The sequence below is a fragment of the Seriola dumerili genome, unplaced genomic scaffold (assembly GCF_002260705.1).
Source record: "Seriola dumerili isolate Sdu_G_001 unplaced genomic scaffold, Sdu_1.0 BDQW01000391.1, whole genome shotgun sequence".
NCBI classification, from domain to species: Eukaryota; Metazoa; Chordata; class Actinopteri; order Carangiformes; family Carangidae; genus Seriola; species Seriola dumerili.
Window position 1 is genome coordinate 176,954 of NW_019174646.1, and position 16,442 is coordinate 193,395.

A 16,442-nucleotide genomic window follows, 5' to 3' on the forward strand; every position below is an offset into this window, starting at 1 on the left:
AAGACTAGCAGATAGAAGGCTACATAAAATTCCCCGAGGCCAGGTTAAAAGAGCAGATAGTGCTGCCTGTGTTTCGCTAAACCCACTTCACCCAACCCAGAAAATAAGTGGGATGCAGGAGTGCAGCACCCAGCCATGTTGGAGTGGTGACAGATCAATTAGCACCTGTCACTTTCTCGCTTTCCGTCTCTCTGTCGTCATCGTCGCACTTGTGTTCCTATTATATTTTTCTGCTTCTCCCTCCCTCTAAGTCTGAGCAAGGAGAGCGCTACAATGATACACAATTAACCCCAGTTTCCTCTCCTCCTCCTTCATTTCTCTCTGTCTGCTCCTATGTCCTTTCCCTCATACTCTCCCCTCCCTACGACTTTTCTTTCCCTCTGTCTCCTCTGCTTCAATGCAGACTGATCTAGAGCCTCTGGACCCTCGTGGTCGGACTCCTCTCCACCTGGCTGTCACACTGGGCCACCTGGAATGCACCAGGGTCCTGCTGCAGCATGGAGCTGACGTTAGCAAGGAGAACCGCAATGGATGGACCGGTGAGTCTGTGTGAGTGTGTGCGAGTGTGTTTGGTGTGTGTGTGTGTGTGTGTGTGTGTGTGTGTGTGTGTGTGTGTAGAAAGTTAGTACAGTTGTGGTAGCATTCATAATGCACAGTATACAGAACCCATTATTAAACTGTGTGTTGGGGGTTTGGAATGTGCTTCAAGATAAAGGGAATTCATGTTCATACATTTTATGCAATAATATAATAATATATTGTCAAAGATGATATTGTGGTATAATTAGAATAAACAATGAGACCACGGTGGAGAGGAATAGTAGATTCTGTCTCACACTAGTGGTTAATATTATGACCACATTTCCCATGAACTCTTCTACCTCTTTTGGGGGATAAAAATGTTATGGATTTATGCAGATAAATGTGAACACTAGCTCATTCTCCACACAGAAATACATTTCCCACAGTGCAGACCAAAATACTGTCATTCTTATGCTAAGTGTTTGTCTTATGATAAATGGGTACCACGTTTTTTTTTTTTTTCAAATTCTAAAATCATAATAACAAAATCTTAATCTGTTACCAAGAAACAAATCAGGAGCTAATAAGTAGTAAGTTGCTTCTAATTAACCAGTTTCTAATATGTTCCTTTGTCTTTCCATGGGTAACTACAGGTCTTTTGGAATAAGTGCTCATTTATTGTACAGTGTTACCATTTATTGATGTTAAAATGTTACCTGTACCTGTGTGTGTACCAGACTACACACGGCTTCACACTCACTCAGTAATCCTCCTTGGTCTGTTCTGTGATGTGTTTTAATTTATTGTTCAAAGTAAAAAGAAATTGTATTCTGGTCTTGCATGTTTGCAGAGCAGAAAGTTTAAACTGCCCAGCAACATCATTTGCAGTAACCCAGTGAAAAAAACCCAATCACAAATGACCTGAAAATGCTGCAGTTTTTGTAAGTGGCCCCCTTGGTCACAATAAGAAGTCTATGATAATATATAATGTACGATACATCATACACTATATTTGCAAAACAGTCCTCAGTAATGTTTCCCGCTGGCTCTATTTGACGTGGGCATTGATGGTTAGCACAGTTTTGGCCTCTTAGTGATTCTGAAAAAAACAAAAAAAAACACTCGATGTTTCTCTTCACCAGCTCTTTTGCAGAAGGAAGGTGGCTTCTGCCAGACATGTCTGTGCTGGCACTTTGCAGTGTGGTGTGGAGTTAGGTCTGGCTATGAGAGACTGAGCATGAAATCAATTATTTTTTTAACCTTGAAATTATATTGGCTGGTATAACACCCATTACTGGAGTCCGATATCTCACCTTCAATCATAGGTTTTTGTTGTCCCTCACTATTTAATTGTGTAACATGGCAAGTAAGGCTTTTTATGGATTGAATAAATTAAAAGTGAAATATTTGTCTTTTCAGTCTGTTGTTGCAGAATATCATTATGTCATGTGTGAGTATATGTGCACGTCTTTTTGTAGTTGTGTGGACAAATTTCAGTTCGAATCGTTGTGAGCATATTTTGGCCGATCCTCATATCCTCAAAAGCTTGTTAGATGGTTAAGACTCAGTTTTAGTGTTAGGGTAAGAATTAGGATTAGGTTAGAGGTAAGGGGTATGGAAATGCATTATATCAATAAGTGTCCTCACAAGAAAAGAAAGACCTATATGTATGTGTGTGTGTGTGTGTCTACCCTGACTCACATGTTTGCTAATAAAGAAAAAGAAAGGAAATTGATGTATAATTGTCCAAGCGTAGAGCAGCCTGTAAGATTAACAGCAAAGTGGCGGTCTGATGAATGACAGGCAAGCTGCAGTAATTGGTCGTACCAGATTTTCCGTTGGCCTACTTCAGTTTCTCTTCAATTCTCACGGCCCCCTTAAATTGCTCAAGTGCATAAATTTTAGATGAGGCATGAGTGATTGGCTCTGTTTTACTCTCCTTTTTTCTCTCTCTCTCTCTGTCTTTCAGTTCTTCAGGAGGCAGTGAGCACCAGAGATCCGGAGTTGGTGCGTCTCGTGCTTCGTTACCGTGACTACCAGAGAACTGCCAAGAGACTGGCGGGCATCCCCGTCCTGCTGGAGCGGCTGCGCCAAGTGGGATTTCACACAAACACACGTACAACACTTTGATGCACATATGGAAAAAGATACCCTCCCATGACCACACACACACACACACACACACACACATACACAGGCACAAACAGGCATACATGAAGATTACACACGGAACAAAACACAAATATGCACAAACTACAAAGGCATATCAAAGAGATCTCTGAGCAGAGATGCATTCATTTGAAATGTAGATGAATCTTTTTAATATTTATTTTTGTTTTAGGGTAAAATATTCTTAGCTTTGTTTGAAGGTATGAATAACTTTGTTTACTATTTGGCAAAGGAAATAGACTCAAATGTCTCCATGTTGCAAAACTGGGTAATCTGAGTCATCACTAGCCTCTAAAGGGGTAAGGAGTGCCGTCCTTAAAGCCACAATAGCAGTAACGGAGAATCTCAGACTGGAGAGACTGAAAGCAGGTTATAATCCTGAGAGGAAAGTGTGGAGGTGCAGTAGATCATATTGAACCTGCTGCAGCAATAGAGCTGCAGAGAAAGGCAGGAAAGATGCAGAGAACTGCCTTCACAGACTCTGTCTTCCTGTGCATGTGCTCCAGCTGGCTCCCTGATTCGCACACACACAAAATCAAACACACACATACACACGCACACACACACCCTAGCATACTCACATGGTAGACACAACACCCTCACACTTTGAAAACGACAATGAATACTCGCACTCGAGCACACATGCACACAAACATCCAGCACATCACAATGTTCCTCATCTGCTGCTGTTCTCACCCACATCACTCTCCTCTCCATCCATCAGTTCTATTATTAAAACACCCCCCCCACACACACACACACACACACACACACACACACACACACACACACACACACACACACAAATACTTCGCCAGTTCCTCCATCTTTGGCACAGACAATGAAGCAGCATCCCCGCACTTGTTCACTCTTTTCTCTTTACGCTCACTCTTTTCCTTTTCCTCTCTCTGTCTATTCATATTTTCATTTATCACTCTTTATCTCCCCAACTCTCTTTCTCTGTCTTCCTCTTTATCAATGCCCGTTACCTTCTAATTTCTCTTCCTATCCCTCTCCTTCTCTGCTGTCTGTCCAGGCCCAGGACTTCTATGTGGAGATGAAATGGGAGTTTACCAGCTGGGGTGAGTCTCGCCCTTGTGTCATTACAGTCAGTAAAACAGTCCAGTGCTGACCAGTCAGAACTAATCATGTTATTTTCTCCCTCTGGGGCTGAAGAGCCTGTTTCTTCCTGTTGTACTGGACACTGAAGCTCACACACTTCCTGCTCAGCAGAATGTAAATGGCATTTCATCCATAGTACTTTGCAAAACCTCTAGTGACTGTGCTGTATTTTCAGACCACACATATAGCCGCTGAAATTCACCTGTCAGAATGGATGTAATGGACTACTGAGCCCAACAAGTGCCGATGCAAAATGAAAACACAAAGAACTGCAGAGTTAAATCCTGTACATATCCATTAGTAATGGCACAGATTGATCAAAGTACATCTGTGTTTGCCCTCAGTGCCCCTGGTGTCTCGTATCTGCCCCAGCGACACCTACAGAGTTTGGAAGAGTGGTCAATGTCTCCGTGTTGACACCACCCTGATGGGCTTTGAACAGATGACCTGGCAGAGAGGAAACAGGAGCTTCATTTTCAGGGGACAAGGTCAGAGGTCACACTCGAGCCTCACTCTGTGTGAATGTGTGTGTGTGTGTATGAGATACATTTAGTCCTAAAGCACTTCTATTTCATATTTGTACACATAACTCCTTGTAAAATCCTTACCTGGTGTTATTACTTAGTTAAGCTAACATGCTGGTGGTGGTAGCTTAAAGAACAGTCATGAGAGCAGTATCAACCTTCTCAACAAACTCTCGGCAAGAAAGCAATATGTATGTTTCCTTTCCTCCTCTTCCTCACTGTCTCCTTGGTTTTCTATCCACACAATGACATTGACTCCCTTTCAACACCAAAAAATGTGATATCTTGGGTGTGATATAGATACAGTTAATAATGAATCACTGGGCAGGAGGATCATAGGGTGTAAATAGTCTACAACAGCAATGTTGCAGTTAGTATTCTGGTGTTATAACCTTGTACATAAATAGGTGTTGAGGCGCCAGAATCAGCAAGACAACACTGTCTCTTCTGGGTGCTCATGTGATTTCACAGGTCCAAGTTGAACAAAGCTGGAGTTTAAGAAATACTGTCTTGTATTTATCAGTCACACAGGCTTCATTTGAAGTAAATGTGATATGGAGCAAACAGTCAAAGAAACTAGTGCAGGTGTGATTTTACTTTCCAGGATGATCCTCTCTGTCTCTCACCCTGTCTAGCCTGAATGCACAGCTCTTTCCAACCAGTTGACTCTCTATTGTCTCCTCTCTGCAATATTTCACCCAGTTCTTCTTTTACTTTTATATTTCTCTTGCTCGCCACTTTAAATTATTTCTCCTCTTCTGACCTTTCCTTGGGCTTTTTTGAGTTTCTGCATAATATCCCCACTCTCTGTGTTACTTTCTTCTGGACCTGCCTTTTTAGACAGTTAAATGGTTCTGTCCTTTTCTTGGTCCATCTGCAGCATCTGCAGTCTCTTGACATCAATCATCATATCTTTTGATTTTTCATTACAAGTACTTTTTCTTGTTTGTGTCTTCCAGCCTCCTGGACATGTGTGTAGTGATGTACTTTCCCACTCTCAATTTTCTAATCTGCTTCTTTCTTGCTCACTGACACTGCCTTCATTTTTCTCTTCGTGTCTGTCACCCTCTTGCCTCGCAGACTCCAGCGCAGAAGTGATGGAGGTGGACCACGACAGGCAGCTGGTGTACTGTGAGACCCTGTGCGTCTCATCTCTCACAGCGCTTTCACCTGGCCGGGGGAATGGGGGCGCCTGCAGCAGCAATGCTGCCAGTTTGGGTCTTCTGGGGGCGACGCAGCCCAGCGACGAGCAGGTAGCAGCCAGGCTGTCTGCCCCTGTGGTGACCACTCAGCTGGACACCCGCAACATTGCCTTTGAGAGGTCAGTCACAATACTGATGTACAGCATATGAAGTTACAGTAACGTTTCTTCTAAACACTTTTTTCTTATTTTTGTGAATAATTACGCCAGCTGAGATGATGTAATGTGTCAATCTCTGATGCGATGAAAATGAAGCATAAAATCTTTATCAAAGAGCATCTGTGGGGCTTCTTTCTAGTCTCACCATTTTGTTTCATCATGTTTAACAATCATGGATAAATATAATTTTCTCCACCAGCACTAGCTTCACTGCAAAATGATACAATTCAGCCACAGGATATGTTCTGCTGTTAGTGCTGGCTTGTTTTTTTTAACTGAGTGGAGAAAATAACTCTTGTGTTGTTACTGTTGAATTTCTGTCCCTCTCTCACATGGCCACAACTGAGTGGAACAAGTTCAGCCACGTTCTCTATTGGCTGTCAAAATGCATTTCACAAACTGCAGGAAAACACTAACAGAAGCAGCAGTAGAGGGGAAAGTGGAGAAGACAAAAACTCATGTTGAACTAATTGTGAGATCATGTTACTGATATTACTACAACAGAGCCAAGCTGAGGGAATGTCCCTGTAATTAAAGTGCATTAAACTACTGAGTTAATTCTAAAATCTTGCTGTATTTCTAAGACAAACTACAAAGATTTTGGAAAAAAAAAGTCTTCCAGTTACAAATGAAAAGTTGAATTCAGAACACACGATTGCTCATTTACAAACAGGTATATTTATTCTTGTATGACTGGTAGCTCATGTCGTCTATTGTTGCTAATGCTAAAGTTTAGCATTTAGCCATTTTTTTCTTTCTTTTTTTTGGGGGGGGTGGGGGGGGGTCTTTTTAACACTGGGCCATAGACTAGAGAGTAATTAGACATATAAGCTCTAAACTCTTTCCCATTTATACTTTTCTTTTTGTCTGTTGAAAAGAGAATAGCACTGTCCCAGTGTCACGAATTAGCATGATGTGGAGGTAGTGACAAATTAGCTTCAGGCTGTGAATCACGCTCAGACCACTTCACAAAAACTCAACTCTCCAGTGCAAGTACAATGCACCAGTGAACATGGAGATGGAGAGGCAGATAGCAGAACGAAAAGACATGAAAGAGGCAGACAACATACAAGCTGACGAGAGGAAAAGACTGGAGAAAAGCAGCAAAAGTAAATGGGATGAGCAGGTGACTCGTGTGCAGTCAATTTAAGAGCTGTTTAATATGCTAAGGATTCAGTTGTATATCTCAGTTTTACATAAAGTGACTTTAATGCAGAGATGTAAATGAGGGGAAAAGGGAAGAGAGATGGCCTAAGCAAGGGCATACAGGACAGAACTCATCTCATTCTGGTCAGGCGGTGAGATAAGACTGATGTGACAGAGAGGAAGAGAGAGGCATGACAGAACAAGGGATATTTTCGACAGAGAGAGATGGAGGCAAGAAAATGTCAAAGAGGAGGATGAAAGGGCAATAAAACAAATAGGATGGAGGAAGAGATTTGGAGGAAAAGGGATGAGGGAGTGAGATGAGACGCAGTGAGAAACAAGGAGAGAAAGATGAATGGGACACAAGGAGTATGGGGGAGGAAGCAATATAAGTAAGCTAAAATAAAGGGAGTCAGTGGTTTTGGAGGCAGGAGGAGAAAGGGGAGGAAAATAGACCTCGGAGTGACCCAGTGATAGATAGAGATGCAGAGACTGGAAGTGAATAGTAACAGATAAAAAATGAGTGGGTAAGAAGGCGAGGAGAACGACTCAGCGAAGTGAGGAAGGAGAGGTGGCGAATGGAGGGGTAGGGTGGGGGTTGGGTAATCTTCTCCCTGTCAGACTTGTACCTCAGTGTCACCTCTGTGCATTTTCCTTGGTCAGCACTCCTCTCTACATGCCAATAATCTATTTATGATGCTTTCGAGCAAACCACTTTGTCAAGCACCCAAGACAGGACATCCACCTCTGGAGTTAATACGTCTTTATGCAGCCATGCACAAAAACTACAGCACTGCAGTTTTGCTGTTTTAGGGTTGAGTTAACAAGTTGAAAGTTTACTGAGCCCTCAGTAATTGAGCTGCGAGACATAACATAATGTGACATTGGATTGGGTGGAGGACAAGAGGGTCCACAACCATGCTAGCGGCTCTGTGAGGCTGTATGTGGGCACGTTTCATTATGAAAGTCTTCTACACCCACCTGGGATGATTAAATCAAGAAGTTTCCTCTAACTAGTGTTTGGTTATAAAACAAAGTATTGGACAGATTTAAAATTTGAACCCTATGGTGGTGTGAGATGAAAAGTCAGAGGATTACCCATTAGTACAAACCATCTCGAGGAGGACATGATTGCCTGTAAAAGATTTCATGACAATCCACCTAATACTTGTTGAGATAATTAAGTCTGGACCAAAGTGGTGGACCATCCAACCAAATGGCATCATCCCTAGAGCCATGCCACTAACATGGCCTTCTCTCAAAATTGTCACAGATCGAAAAAAATATTATTAGTTCAAAAATATAAGGGCTAAAATGAGGGAGGAAAACACTCTCTAGATCTCACTTTCTGTTGTTTGGTCCAGAAGGAGTTCAGTGATGTGAACAGAACATGAAGATGGGATACGCTTCACTAACTTCTCGGCAGACTCCCTAATTGCAAACCGAACAGCTGATCTTCACTGACAAACAACAAAGACAGTGGCTGCACTGTTTTCAGGCTGTATATTAAAGAGAAAAACCAGAGCCTGTGACTTGCAATGTAAGGGGAGATCGTTGATTTTACTCTCCAGTGTGCTGTGTTTATGATTTTCTCTTAGGCCAGTAATCTACACCAACTGTGATTGAAAGCATTATGCTGACTGGAGCAGAGTCTAGAACAGAGAACAGAGAACTGATCCGAGATGTGCTGAATCTGTGTTGCAGGAATAAGACGGGTATCCTGGGTTGGAGAAGTGAGAAGACTGAAACAGTGAATGGATATGAAGCCAAGGTAGAGAACAGGCTGCTCAGACAGCTCGCTGATCTCGCACACTGTCCAGAGAAACCACCACTGTCAGAGCTCGATTTGATATTTCCTGAAAGTCCACTTCACTTGAAGAGTTTAATTTCCAGAATGAATCATTCCCAAAGTTATTTTAAAACCACTGCTTTAGACAATCGAGGACATAACCTTCTTCATTTTAAAATAATGGCAGATGGATTTCAGGAACCTGTCATTTCAATTTGATTTTTCTTTAAATACAACAATTAAGCACAAAATCTTTACCCTCAGAGGAGAAATATTCATCAGCAGATACAACACCAGGTGGCTTCTCGAATCAAGTTAAAAAAAAAGGACTCTATCTGTCATAGGCACTTGCATTACCTTGACCCCATTTGTTTTCTTGACCCCCTGGAGGGATCGATGGGAGACAAGTGTAAGACACCGAGGACCATCTGTCACTAGTGGTTTAAAAGCACTTCAGACAGGCTCTGCAGTAAAATACTTCTGCCTGAAAAGCATCTATTTTCTGCATCATTGATTTAGAGTCACAAACGTAAACAGGCAACTCCTGTTGAGCGTCTCCCCTCCCGGACAGACGCTTTTTACCTCTTCCTTTCCCTCATCTGTCGTCCAGCGTAAACTCAGAGTCAGCATCCTGCTCAATTTTTAATCAGTATTTTCTTTTTATGGTCACTAGTGAGGAATTCCAGTGTTGTGCTGTGGACTGTAACTTGAAGAAGTTGACCTCTGTCCTGCAGACTTGGAGCTAGGGGTATAATGGTACACACAATTCTTGGTTTCAACTCATTAATTTTTGGGAACTTTATTTCCTCTTTGCCACCATCATTCTCTAGTCCTAATGTCTCTTTTGTGTTCCTGACCCTGTGTCCTCTTTAATACCTTAAAAATAGTCTCAACATTGTTGTTTCACTTTGATGCTTCATGACTTTTCCTAATTGTTTTGGCGACATGTAGACCCCGACTAACCTTGTTGTAAAACATGGTTCAGTACAATGGATTTTCATTAGCTCCATGTCTGTGATTGGTTTTTACAATTCTTACTATAAAACGCAACCCCTTCCAAATCCTAAATAAGTATATAGGGATTTCTGAGTGTTATAGCAGTTTGCCGATAAGAGCATGGAGTTCTAGCATGGAGTTTGACCTTTCTGGGGAGTAATTGAGTAACTTCACTGTGTAGGACAACATACTGTACATTTTCTGCATATTAGGTTTTAATCACACCAGAAGGAAACAAATGATATTCAAAAGGAAGTAAAGCCAATGTCAACAGAGCACAAGAGTGAATGGCCTCCTTGTCTTTCAGGTGTATGCAGCATCCAACGTGGAGCTCATCACCAGGACCAGAACTGACCATCTGTCAGACCAGAACAAGAACAAGACAAAAGGTTAGTAGCTTAAGTTTGACATTCTGTACTTGACCGCCAAGTGAGCTTTAGACATTGTCACCTTGTAGGCCATCAGGATGATCTTAATGTGCACTTGCATCACAGCTCCAACAGCTGAATTCCTCCATTATCACAGCTGTGCCGCTGTAACTTCCAGCCTAAGTGCTGCGACATGTCTGATGAAAGAGTCACTGATGAGTAATCCTTCTCACCTGAGCCCAATGAGCTCACCCTGAGGCTCCGGCTAACAGCCTGTAATGTTCACTCGGTGGATCTGTCTCATTTTCTGGTTCAGATCATAAATCAAACAGGATTAGCAGGCTTCCCTCCCTGAATTGTCACTGTCAGGCAGGATCAACCATCACACGCTCCTCTGAGAGCCCCTCTCTCCCAGGTCACAATCCCCATCTGCTCTCTGTTAATATGCAGGAGTGAGGTGTTCTTGGAAGCCCTGCTGATTCTTGAATGAGTGACTCACTCCTGTTGCCCTTCCCTTGTGCTACTTTTCCATCATTTTGTTAACACTGCTTATAGTGATATACAGTATACATATATATATGTATGTATGTATGTATGTATGTATGTATGTATGTATGTATGTATGTATGTGTAAGACAGACTTGAGTCAAACAGCAGATCAGCTGTCCAAAGGTCAAAATGTAGCCACTTATAAACCACTCTACTACACCGCTGACATTAACAATAATTGATGGACCTTTGCATTGCTTTTAGCACTCAGTTTCTAGCTAGTGAGGACAGCCACAGCACCAGTACTTTCTGAGAATATAAGATACATACTAATAAGCTACTTACATCTGTCATATCTAAATGAGCAGCGGCTGTTGGTATTCCCACACGCTCTAGTGTGTACCTTTATTGTGGGTGCTTTTAAAGAGACTGAAATCTTATGTTCTCAGTCAGCTTCTTACTGTGAGTGATGGGATCCTATATGAGCATATTATTTTTGGCTAAAGTAAACACAGTTTTGTTCGTTTCCCATGACAAATTTCATTTTTTCATCTGTGCTCTCCTCACTGGGAAAAGTTGGAAAATTGTGCTGTCACCCCTCAGGAATCAATGACATTTATCTAGTGATAGTTCATGGATTTTTGGTCACTGTCAATCAAGACTGATCAAAGTACATCAAGACTGTCCTGATGAAGCAGATAAGCCAAGTTTTACATGTTAAACTCTTTATAAATTGTACCTAAAGATGTTTCTTTTTAATTTGATATTACATTTTATAGGGAAGTTTTCAGGGACTTCAGAATCCAAAAAAGATAAATTGCTATTTCGAAAAAAGTTTAGGGTAGGAAAGACTCCAAGCATCTGTCATTTTCAGAACTTATATTATCATCCAATAGCTGTTGCTTGTTTAGATTTCTGGTTTCTATAAACATCTGCAGCCTAATTGGGACATTAACTTGCAGTTTTCCTACATTCAGCTTTTTAATATTGTGCACAGTCAGACACTGTAGATTGTAATTTGAGTTTAGTTATAGAAAGAGGGTGTTGGGAGTAGAGATGTACAATGAAATGTATAACAGGAAATGGTTTTACTGTCTATTTATAATGTTTTTTAAAATTGTAATTTTTAGGTTTATTCACATAAAATCATATTCCATGTTACTTTGACTCATTTCAGTTTAGTACAACATGGCTTTGCTCATTTCAACTCAGTTTCTAAGCAGATCATAAGACCACAACACAAAAGCTTGAATAAAATGCAATAAGTTATCTTGAACAAAATGACAGCAGACAGCTGTGGTGGAGATAAATGAATGATGAATGGGCACCAGCTTTCCAGGTCTGAGGAAACCTGAGGATTTGGAAAAGTCGTACAAACGGGACTGAGACATTGTGATTGTGTAACTGTGTCCTCTCAGTCCAACTCATCACTATTGTGTTGCTCTGAGCAGGTGGGAAGACTCCACTGCAGAACTTCCTCGGTATTGCAGAGCAACACATGGGTCCTAACAACGGGGTGAGTCAGAAGTTTATTCAGATGTCAACACAATTTTGCTGCTTTTCACACGGCCTATTGTGTTTAAATGAAAGAGATTAAATGTTTCAGTGGGTTGAGAAAATGTCATAAAACCACATAAAAACCGATCTGATAAATTAGGAATCAACTTGTAGTTAATCTGTTTTTCCTGGCTTCCCGACATGTTTTTGAGATTTTGGAGGAAGGAGGTTTTCACCTGAAAACAGTAGTACATATATATATTTTATATGTTTTGCTGCTGGCATTACAAGTGGGCTGGAGAGGTATTTGCAGACATCATTATAATCACCCTGTGAATAGCCATCGTAGTGATAATAGTAATCACAATCAGCACCGTAACAATTGCCCTCGTGAGTGAATTATCATCTTAATTATTAACATCGTAACCACCGCCTCCCCTCTTTAGCTGGACAGTGAGTGTATGATCGCCGGCTGCTAAGTCAACTGTGTCAACAGGAGAGCATGCCTGCAGAGTAAAACAATCACTCAGCGGCTCCAGTCTGCTCTCAAATATTGATTATGTTTTTTAATTTGTTTCTGCTGGAGAGCATTGATGACTCATACCTCCCTCCTACTCCTCTTTTTGTATTCTGTATTTTTACTTGTCCCCCCCCCCATTGTTGCCTCTGCTCTTTTCAACTCTCTGTGCCTCTGTCTTCTCCCTCCAGACCTCTGTTCGCTCAGCAGAAGCTTTTTGCAGTTTGATGTTTGCTCTGCAGATATTTTGTGCAAGTGTAAAGCTGTTATGTAGTTTGGTTTCAATTTTGCCAAACTCTAAAATTTAAAGTGGCATTTGACTCTGATTATCTGCAGCCAGAAGAACAATTTCGTCTCCCTCTAATGGCGAGGTGCCCACTTTGACAGATTTATTAAAGTCACGCTCAACAGTTGACAAGTGAGGGACTAATTAGCACAGTAACCCAAGAGATGCATCTACAGTAATGATGTAAAATACTGGCGTAAAAGAAAGCTTTGTCATTTGCTCTCAATTTTGTGCTGGAGAGGAAATCTTTCTCTTTCTCTGAGTGGTTGAAAATGTCAGGAGGTAAAAGGAAGCCCTTGAAACCCCAGTGGGTGTCGAGTTTTTTGTTACATAGCAGAGAATAACAAAGAGAGCTTTAAAAGCCAGAAATCTTTGCACTTTGTAAAGCAGTCTTTAAGTCACTGGTATTGATTAACAGTCCTTTTTATTTTATTACGAATGAGTTAAAGCCTTACTGTCTTTGTGAGAGTGTGGTTGTATCAGGAATATTTCAAATTCATTTTATTCATTATTTACTATCTGCAGGCCCTGGTGACCCAGATGTCGAGTCCTGCGGTGACCAACCCCTCAGCACTGACGGCTGAGGAATACTTCAACCCCGGCTTGTCATCGACTCAGAGGGACATTGGCCACCCGTGCCAGCTCACCACAAAGACCCAGAGGTGACACAGGCTGACAGGAAAACAGACAGGCAGCCATGCATACAATGAAGTCGCCCCCCAAACTCACCGCCAAGTGCCAGAGCTGACAAACTGATGGACACAGAATAGACACACACACATACAGGCAGTGTAAAATCAGCCGTCCATGACAGCTGACCACTAAGCTCCTGAGGTGAAAGACAGTGAAAGTGGGCAATAAACAAACACACAGACACATCGTCACACATTTCAGGAGTGGAATTTTTCCAAAACTGGAGGAGACAGACGATTAGAGACAGTCTGTCTCTACAGTCTATCACACAGCTCCGGCTTGATGACTCATGACAAATCATCTTTACTTCACGATTAAAGAAATAAAACAACAAATTAAAATGAAGGAATCCTGCAGTGTCCCTTAGAGACTGTGAGGAAATGGCAAAAAATGTGTGAAAATGTGAAATCAAAGAGGGACTTCACTACATTGAGGACAGTCAATGTTTTTTCTTATTTCCTATCATATATATAATGTTACAGTGTCAGATCTCCATCTTAAACCTGGCCAAAGTTTCCAAGAACGAGGCAAACGGATTTAAAAAGAATCCCTGTGAGAAAAAAGTTCAGACATCAGTCTGCTGTGAACACTACTTCGTGATGAGCTGACAGAAAAAAACTATTTCTTTATAAGGGAATCAGCTCATTCTCCCAAAACACTCTACTTGAGTGGTACTGTAGGCATTTAATGTACTTCAGCATACAAATAACCAAAAATACAGATTTACTATACATTTTGCTAGCAACATTAGCTTGATATTTCCAGACAGCAGATGCTTTTCCCACATGTATAACTATTAACAGGAGCATATGCAGAAATTATATATTATATATGGCTTGTGATTGAAAAACTAAATCCATTGTTTTGTCACACAAGAAGTAAGTGATGGGCTTAATATTTACCAAACAGAGACGTCCTGCTGTAATATCTCTGCAAATGTTGATATTCCGGATCACGGGTTCGAACATGTATGGATGGATTTGAGAATATGCTATTTCCAATCAAATGTGTTATGCTAGTTGGCTTTAGTTACTAATTACTTAGTTTGCTTTAGTTACAGTTTGATTCAAGAGCCTCCACACCACTAAGAAGATAAAGTGGTGCTCACCAGCTTTGGGTGCTGTAGCTCGGCAGGTGTCCAGAATCTGGCCTTTAGGGAGGGGGGCCATAAAGAGACCAGCTCAACTGAGGGGCTGCTTAACAGGCAGCATGAGACAAATAAGGATTTTTTTTGGAAGTGTGAATCATACAAAAGCTACTCTAGTGGAGTCCCTGGATAAATATAAAGATGCAATCTTTTGTAATATAGCTGGTTTTATTGGTTTTTAGTGTCATGCCCATTAATCACGTTGTCAGACCGAGTCTCATGGATGAAGCCAACAAGTCTCTCTCTTCCACCTGCCAACTTGCCCTCTAGTCATCTGCCCCGTGTTCCTCTAACTGAATATCGGCCTGTCTGTCATTTTCTGTAGCCAGTTTCATTGTTCTTTGGCGCTTAATAAAAAGTGACAGAGCATCATGAGGATGAAGTCTTTAGAGCTGCAGAGCTGCCTCTCAATCCTGTGTTCATTATCGACAAGTTAAAATATAAGCATTGATCGGGCTCAATTTGAACACGACTCAGCGGCTTGTGGACAGACTTTGTTAGCTGATGTAATCAATGTCTTTGTGTTGCTCTGGTCAAAACTAATTGCTTGAATGAGGGCATAAATTGCTTCAATTATACTTAAGTGAGAATTGTATTTGGCAATATTCATCAACAAACTCTTCCTATGTTACTGGCCAGCTTATCAGTGTGTTCACAGACTGTGTGTGTGTGTGTGTGTGTGTGTGTGTGTGTGTGTGTGTGTGTGTGTGTGTGTGTGTGTGTGTGTGTGTGTGTGTGTGTGTGTGTGTTGATTTCCAGGTTTAAAGCCAAGTTGTGGTTGTGTGAGTCCCATCCTCTGTCCCTGGCAGAACAAGTGGTGCCTATCATCGATCTCATGGCGATCTCGAATGCCCTGTTCGCCAAGCTGCGTGACTTCATCACTCTGCGCTTGCCGCCTGGTTTCCCTGTCAAGATCGGTGAGCGCTCAGAGTGATATAGATGGAAGGATGAAGGGAGGGAGGTTAAAATGATGGCTGGTTAAATGAAAGGGATGATGGGAAGTTAATGAGTAGATACAGAGATGGATGGAAAGAAATGAACAGAAAAGATAGCAAATTTGATCACTAACACTAAGAGAATTGAAACAAGGACATGCATCATTAAATGGATGATGAGACTCATACAAAGACACAGTTAACAGATAACTGCAATAATAAATGTCATTCTCTCCACCCTCTGCAGAGATCCCTCTCTACCACATCCTAAATGCTAGGATCACCTTCAGCAACCTGAACGGCTGTGAGGAGGGGACAGGTGGCCGTGCTGACAACGAAGTCGGGGTGGAGGGGGACGGACAGAGAGACGCCCCAAGGACAGACACACCGTCTCCAGGCAGTGACTCCTCCAGTGTCTCCAGCTCCAGCTCCACCAGTGAGAGCACACACCCGTACACGCCACAGAGTTTCCTGTTGTACTACAGTGTCATCTTTCTCGTATCTTCTTCTTCAGCTGATGATTTGTCTCAGCTGTAGAACTTTATCCTTTGTTGTTGTTCTTTTTCAACAACAAGCTCTTGTAGCCTATAAATTATCACTAACATTTACTGCATAACCTGGGTCATACTTCAGATAACAAGCAGAGTTTACAGCCGCTTGATAGAGTTATGAGCAGTGTTTATCACTGGCTTCGAATGCAAGGTTATGTTCTTTGTGTTGTGTGTAATATAATGACTTACTTTCATCATCCTATCACTTGATCAACATCCAAACAGCCATTTTTAAATATGCAGCCGTGTGGAGGAGAGATATAATTTATTGTGAAGGAACCTCTTGTTATCTTAAAGAAGTGTTCCTACATTGGGTTATATACACAGCTGA

At 41.6% G+C, this 16,442-nt stretch overlaps 1 protein-coding gene across 1 annotated transcript in view; it reads left to right on the forward strand.

The window, feature by feature from the left end:
- ankrd13b (ankyrin repeat domain 13B) overlaps positions 1-16,442 on the forward strand; it is a 41,448-nt gene that overhangs the window by 16,115 nt on the left and 8,891 nt on the right. The window contains exons 2-12 of the mRNA XM_022761208.1: positions 404-539; positions 2,492-2,616; positions 3,728-3,773; positions 4,158-4,301; positions 5,418-5,658; positions 8,548-8,614; positions 9,936-10,017; positions 11,937-12,001; positions 13,311-13,447; positions 15,385-15,542; positions 15,808-15,996. Coding sequence (XP_022616929.1) covers positions 404-539; positions 2,492-2,616; positions 3,728-3,773; positions 4,158-4,301; positions 5,418-5,658; positions 8,548-8,614; positions 9,936-10,017; positions 11,937-12,001; positions 13,311-13,447; positions 15,385-15,542; positions 15,808-15,996 — 1,390 coding nt within the window. The remainder of the gene's footprint in view (positions 1-403; positions 540-2,491; positions 2,617-3,727; positions 3,774-4,157; positions 4,302-5,417; positions 5,659-8,547; positions 8,615-9,935; positions 10,018-11,936; positions 12,002-13,310; positions 13,448-15,384; positions 15,543-15,807; positions 15,997-16,442) is intronic.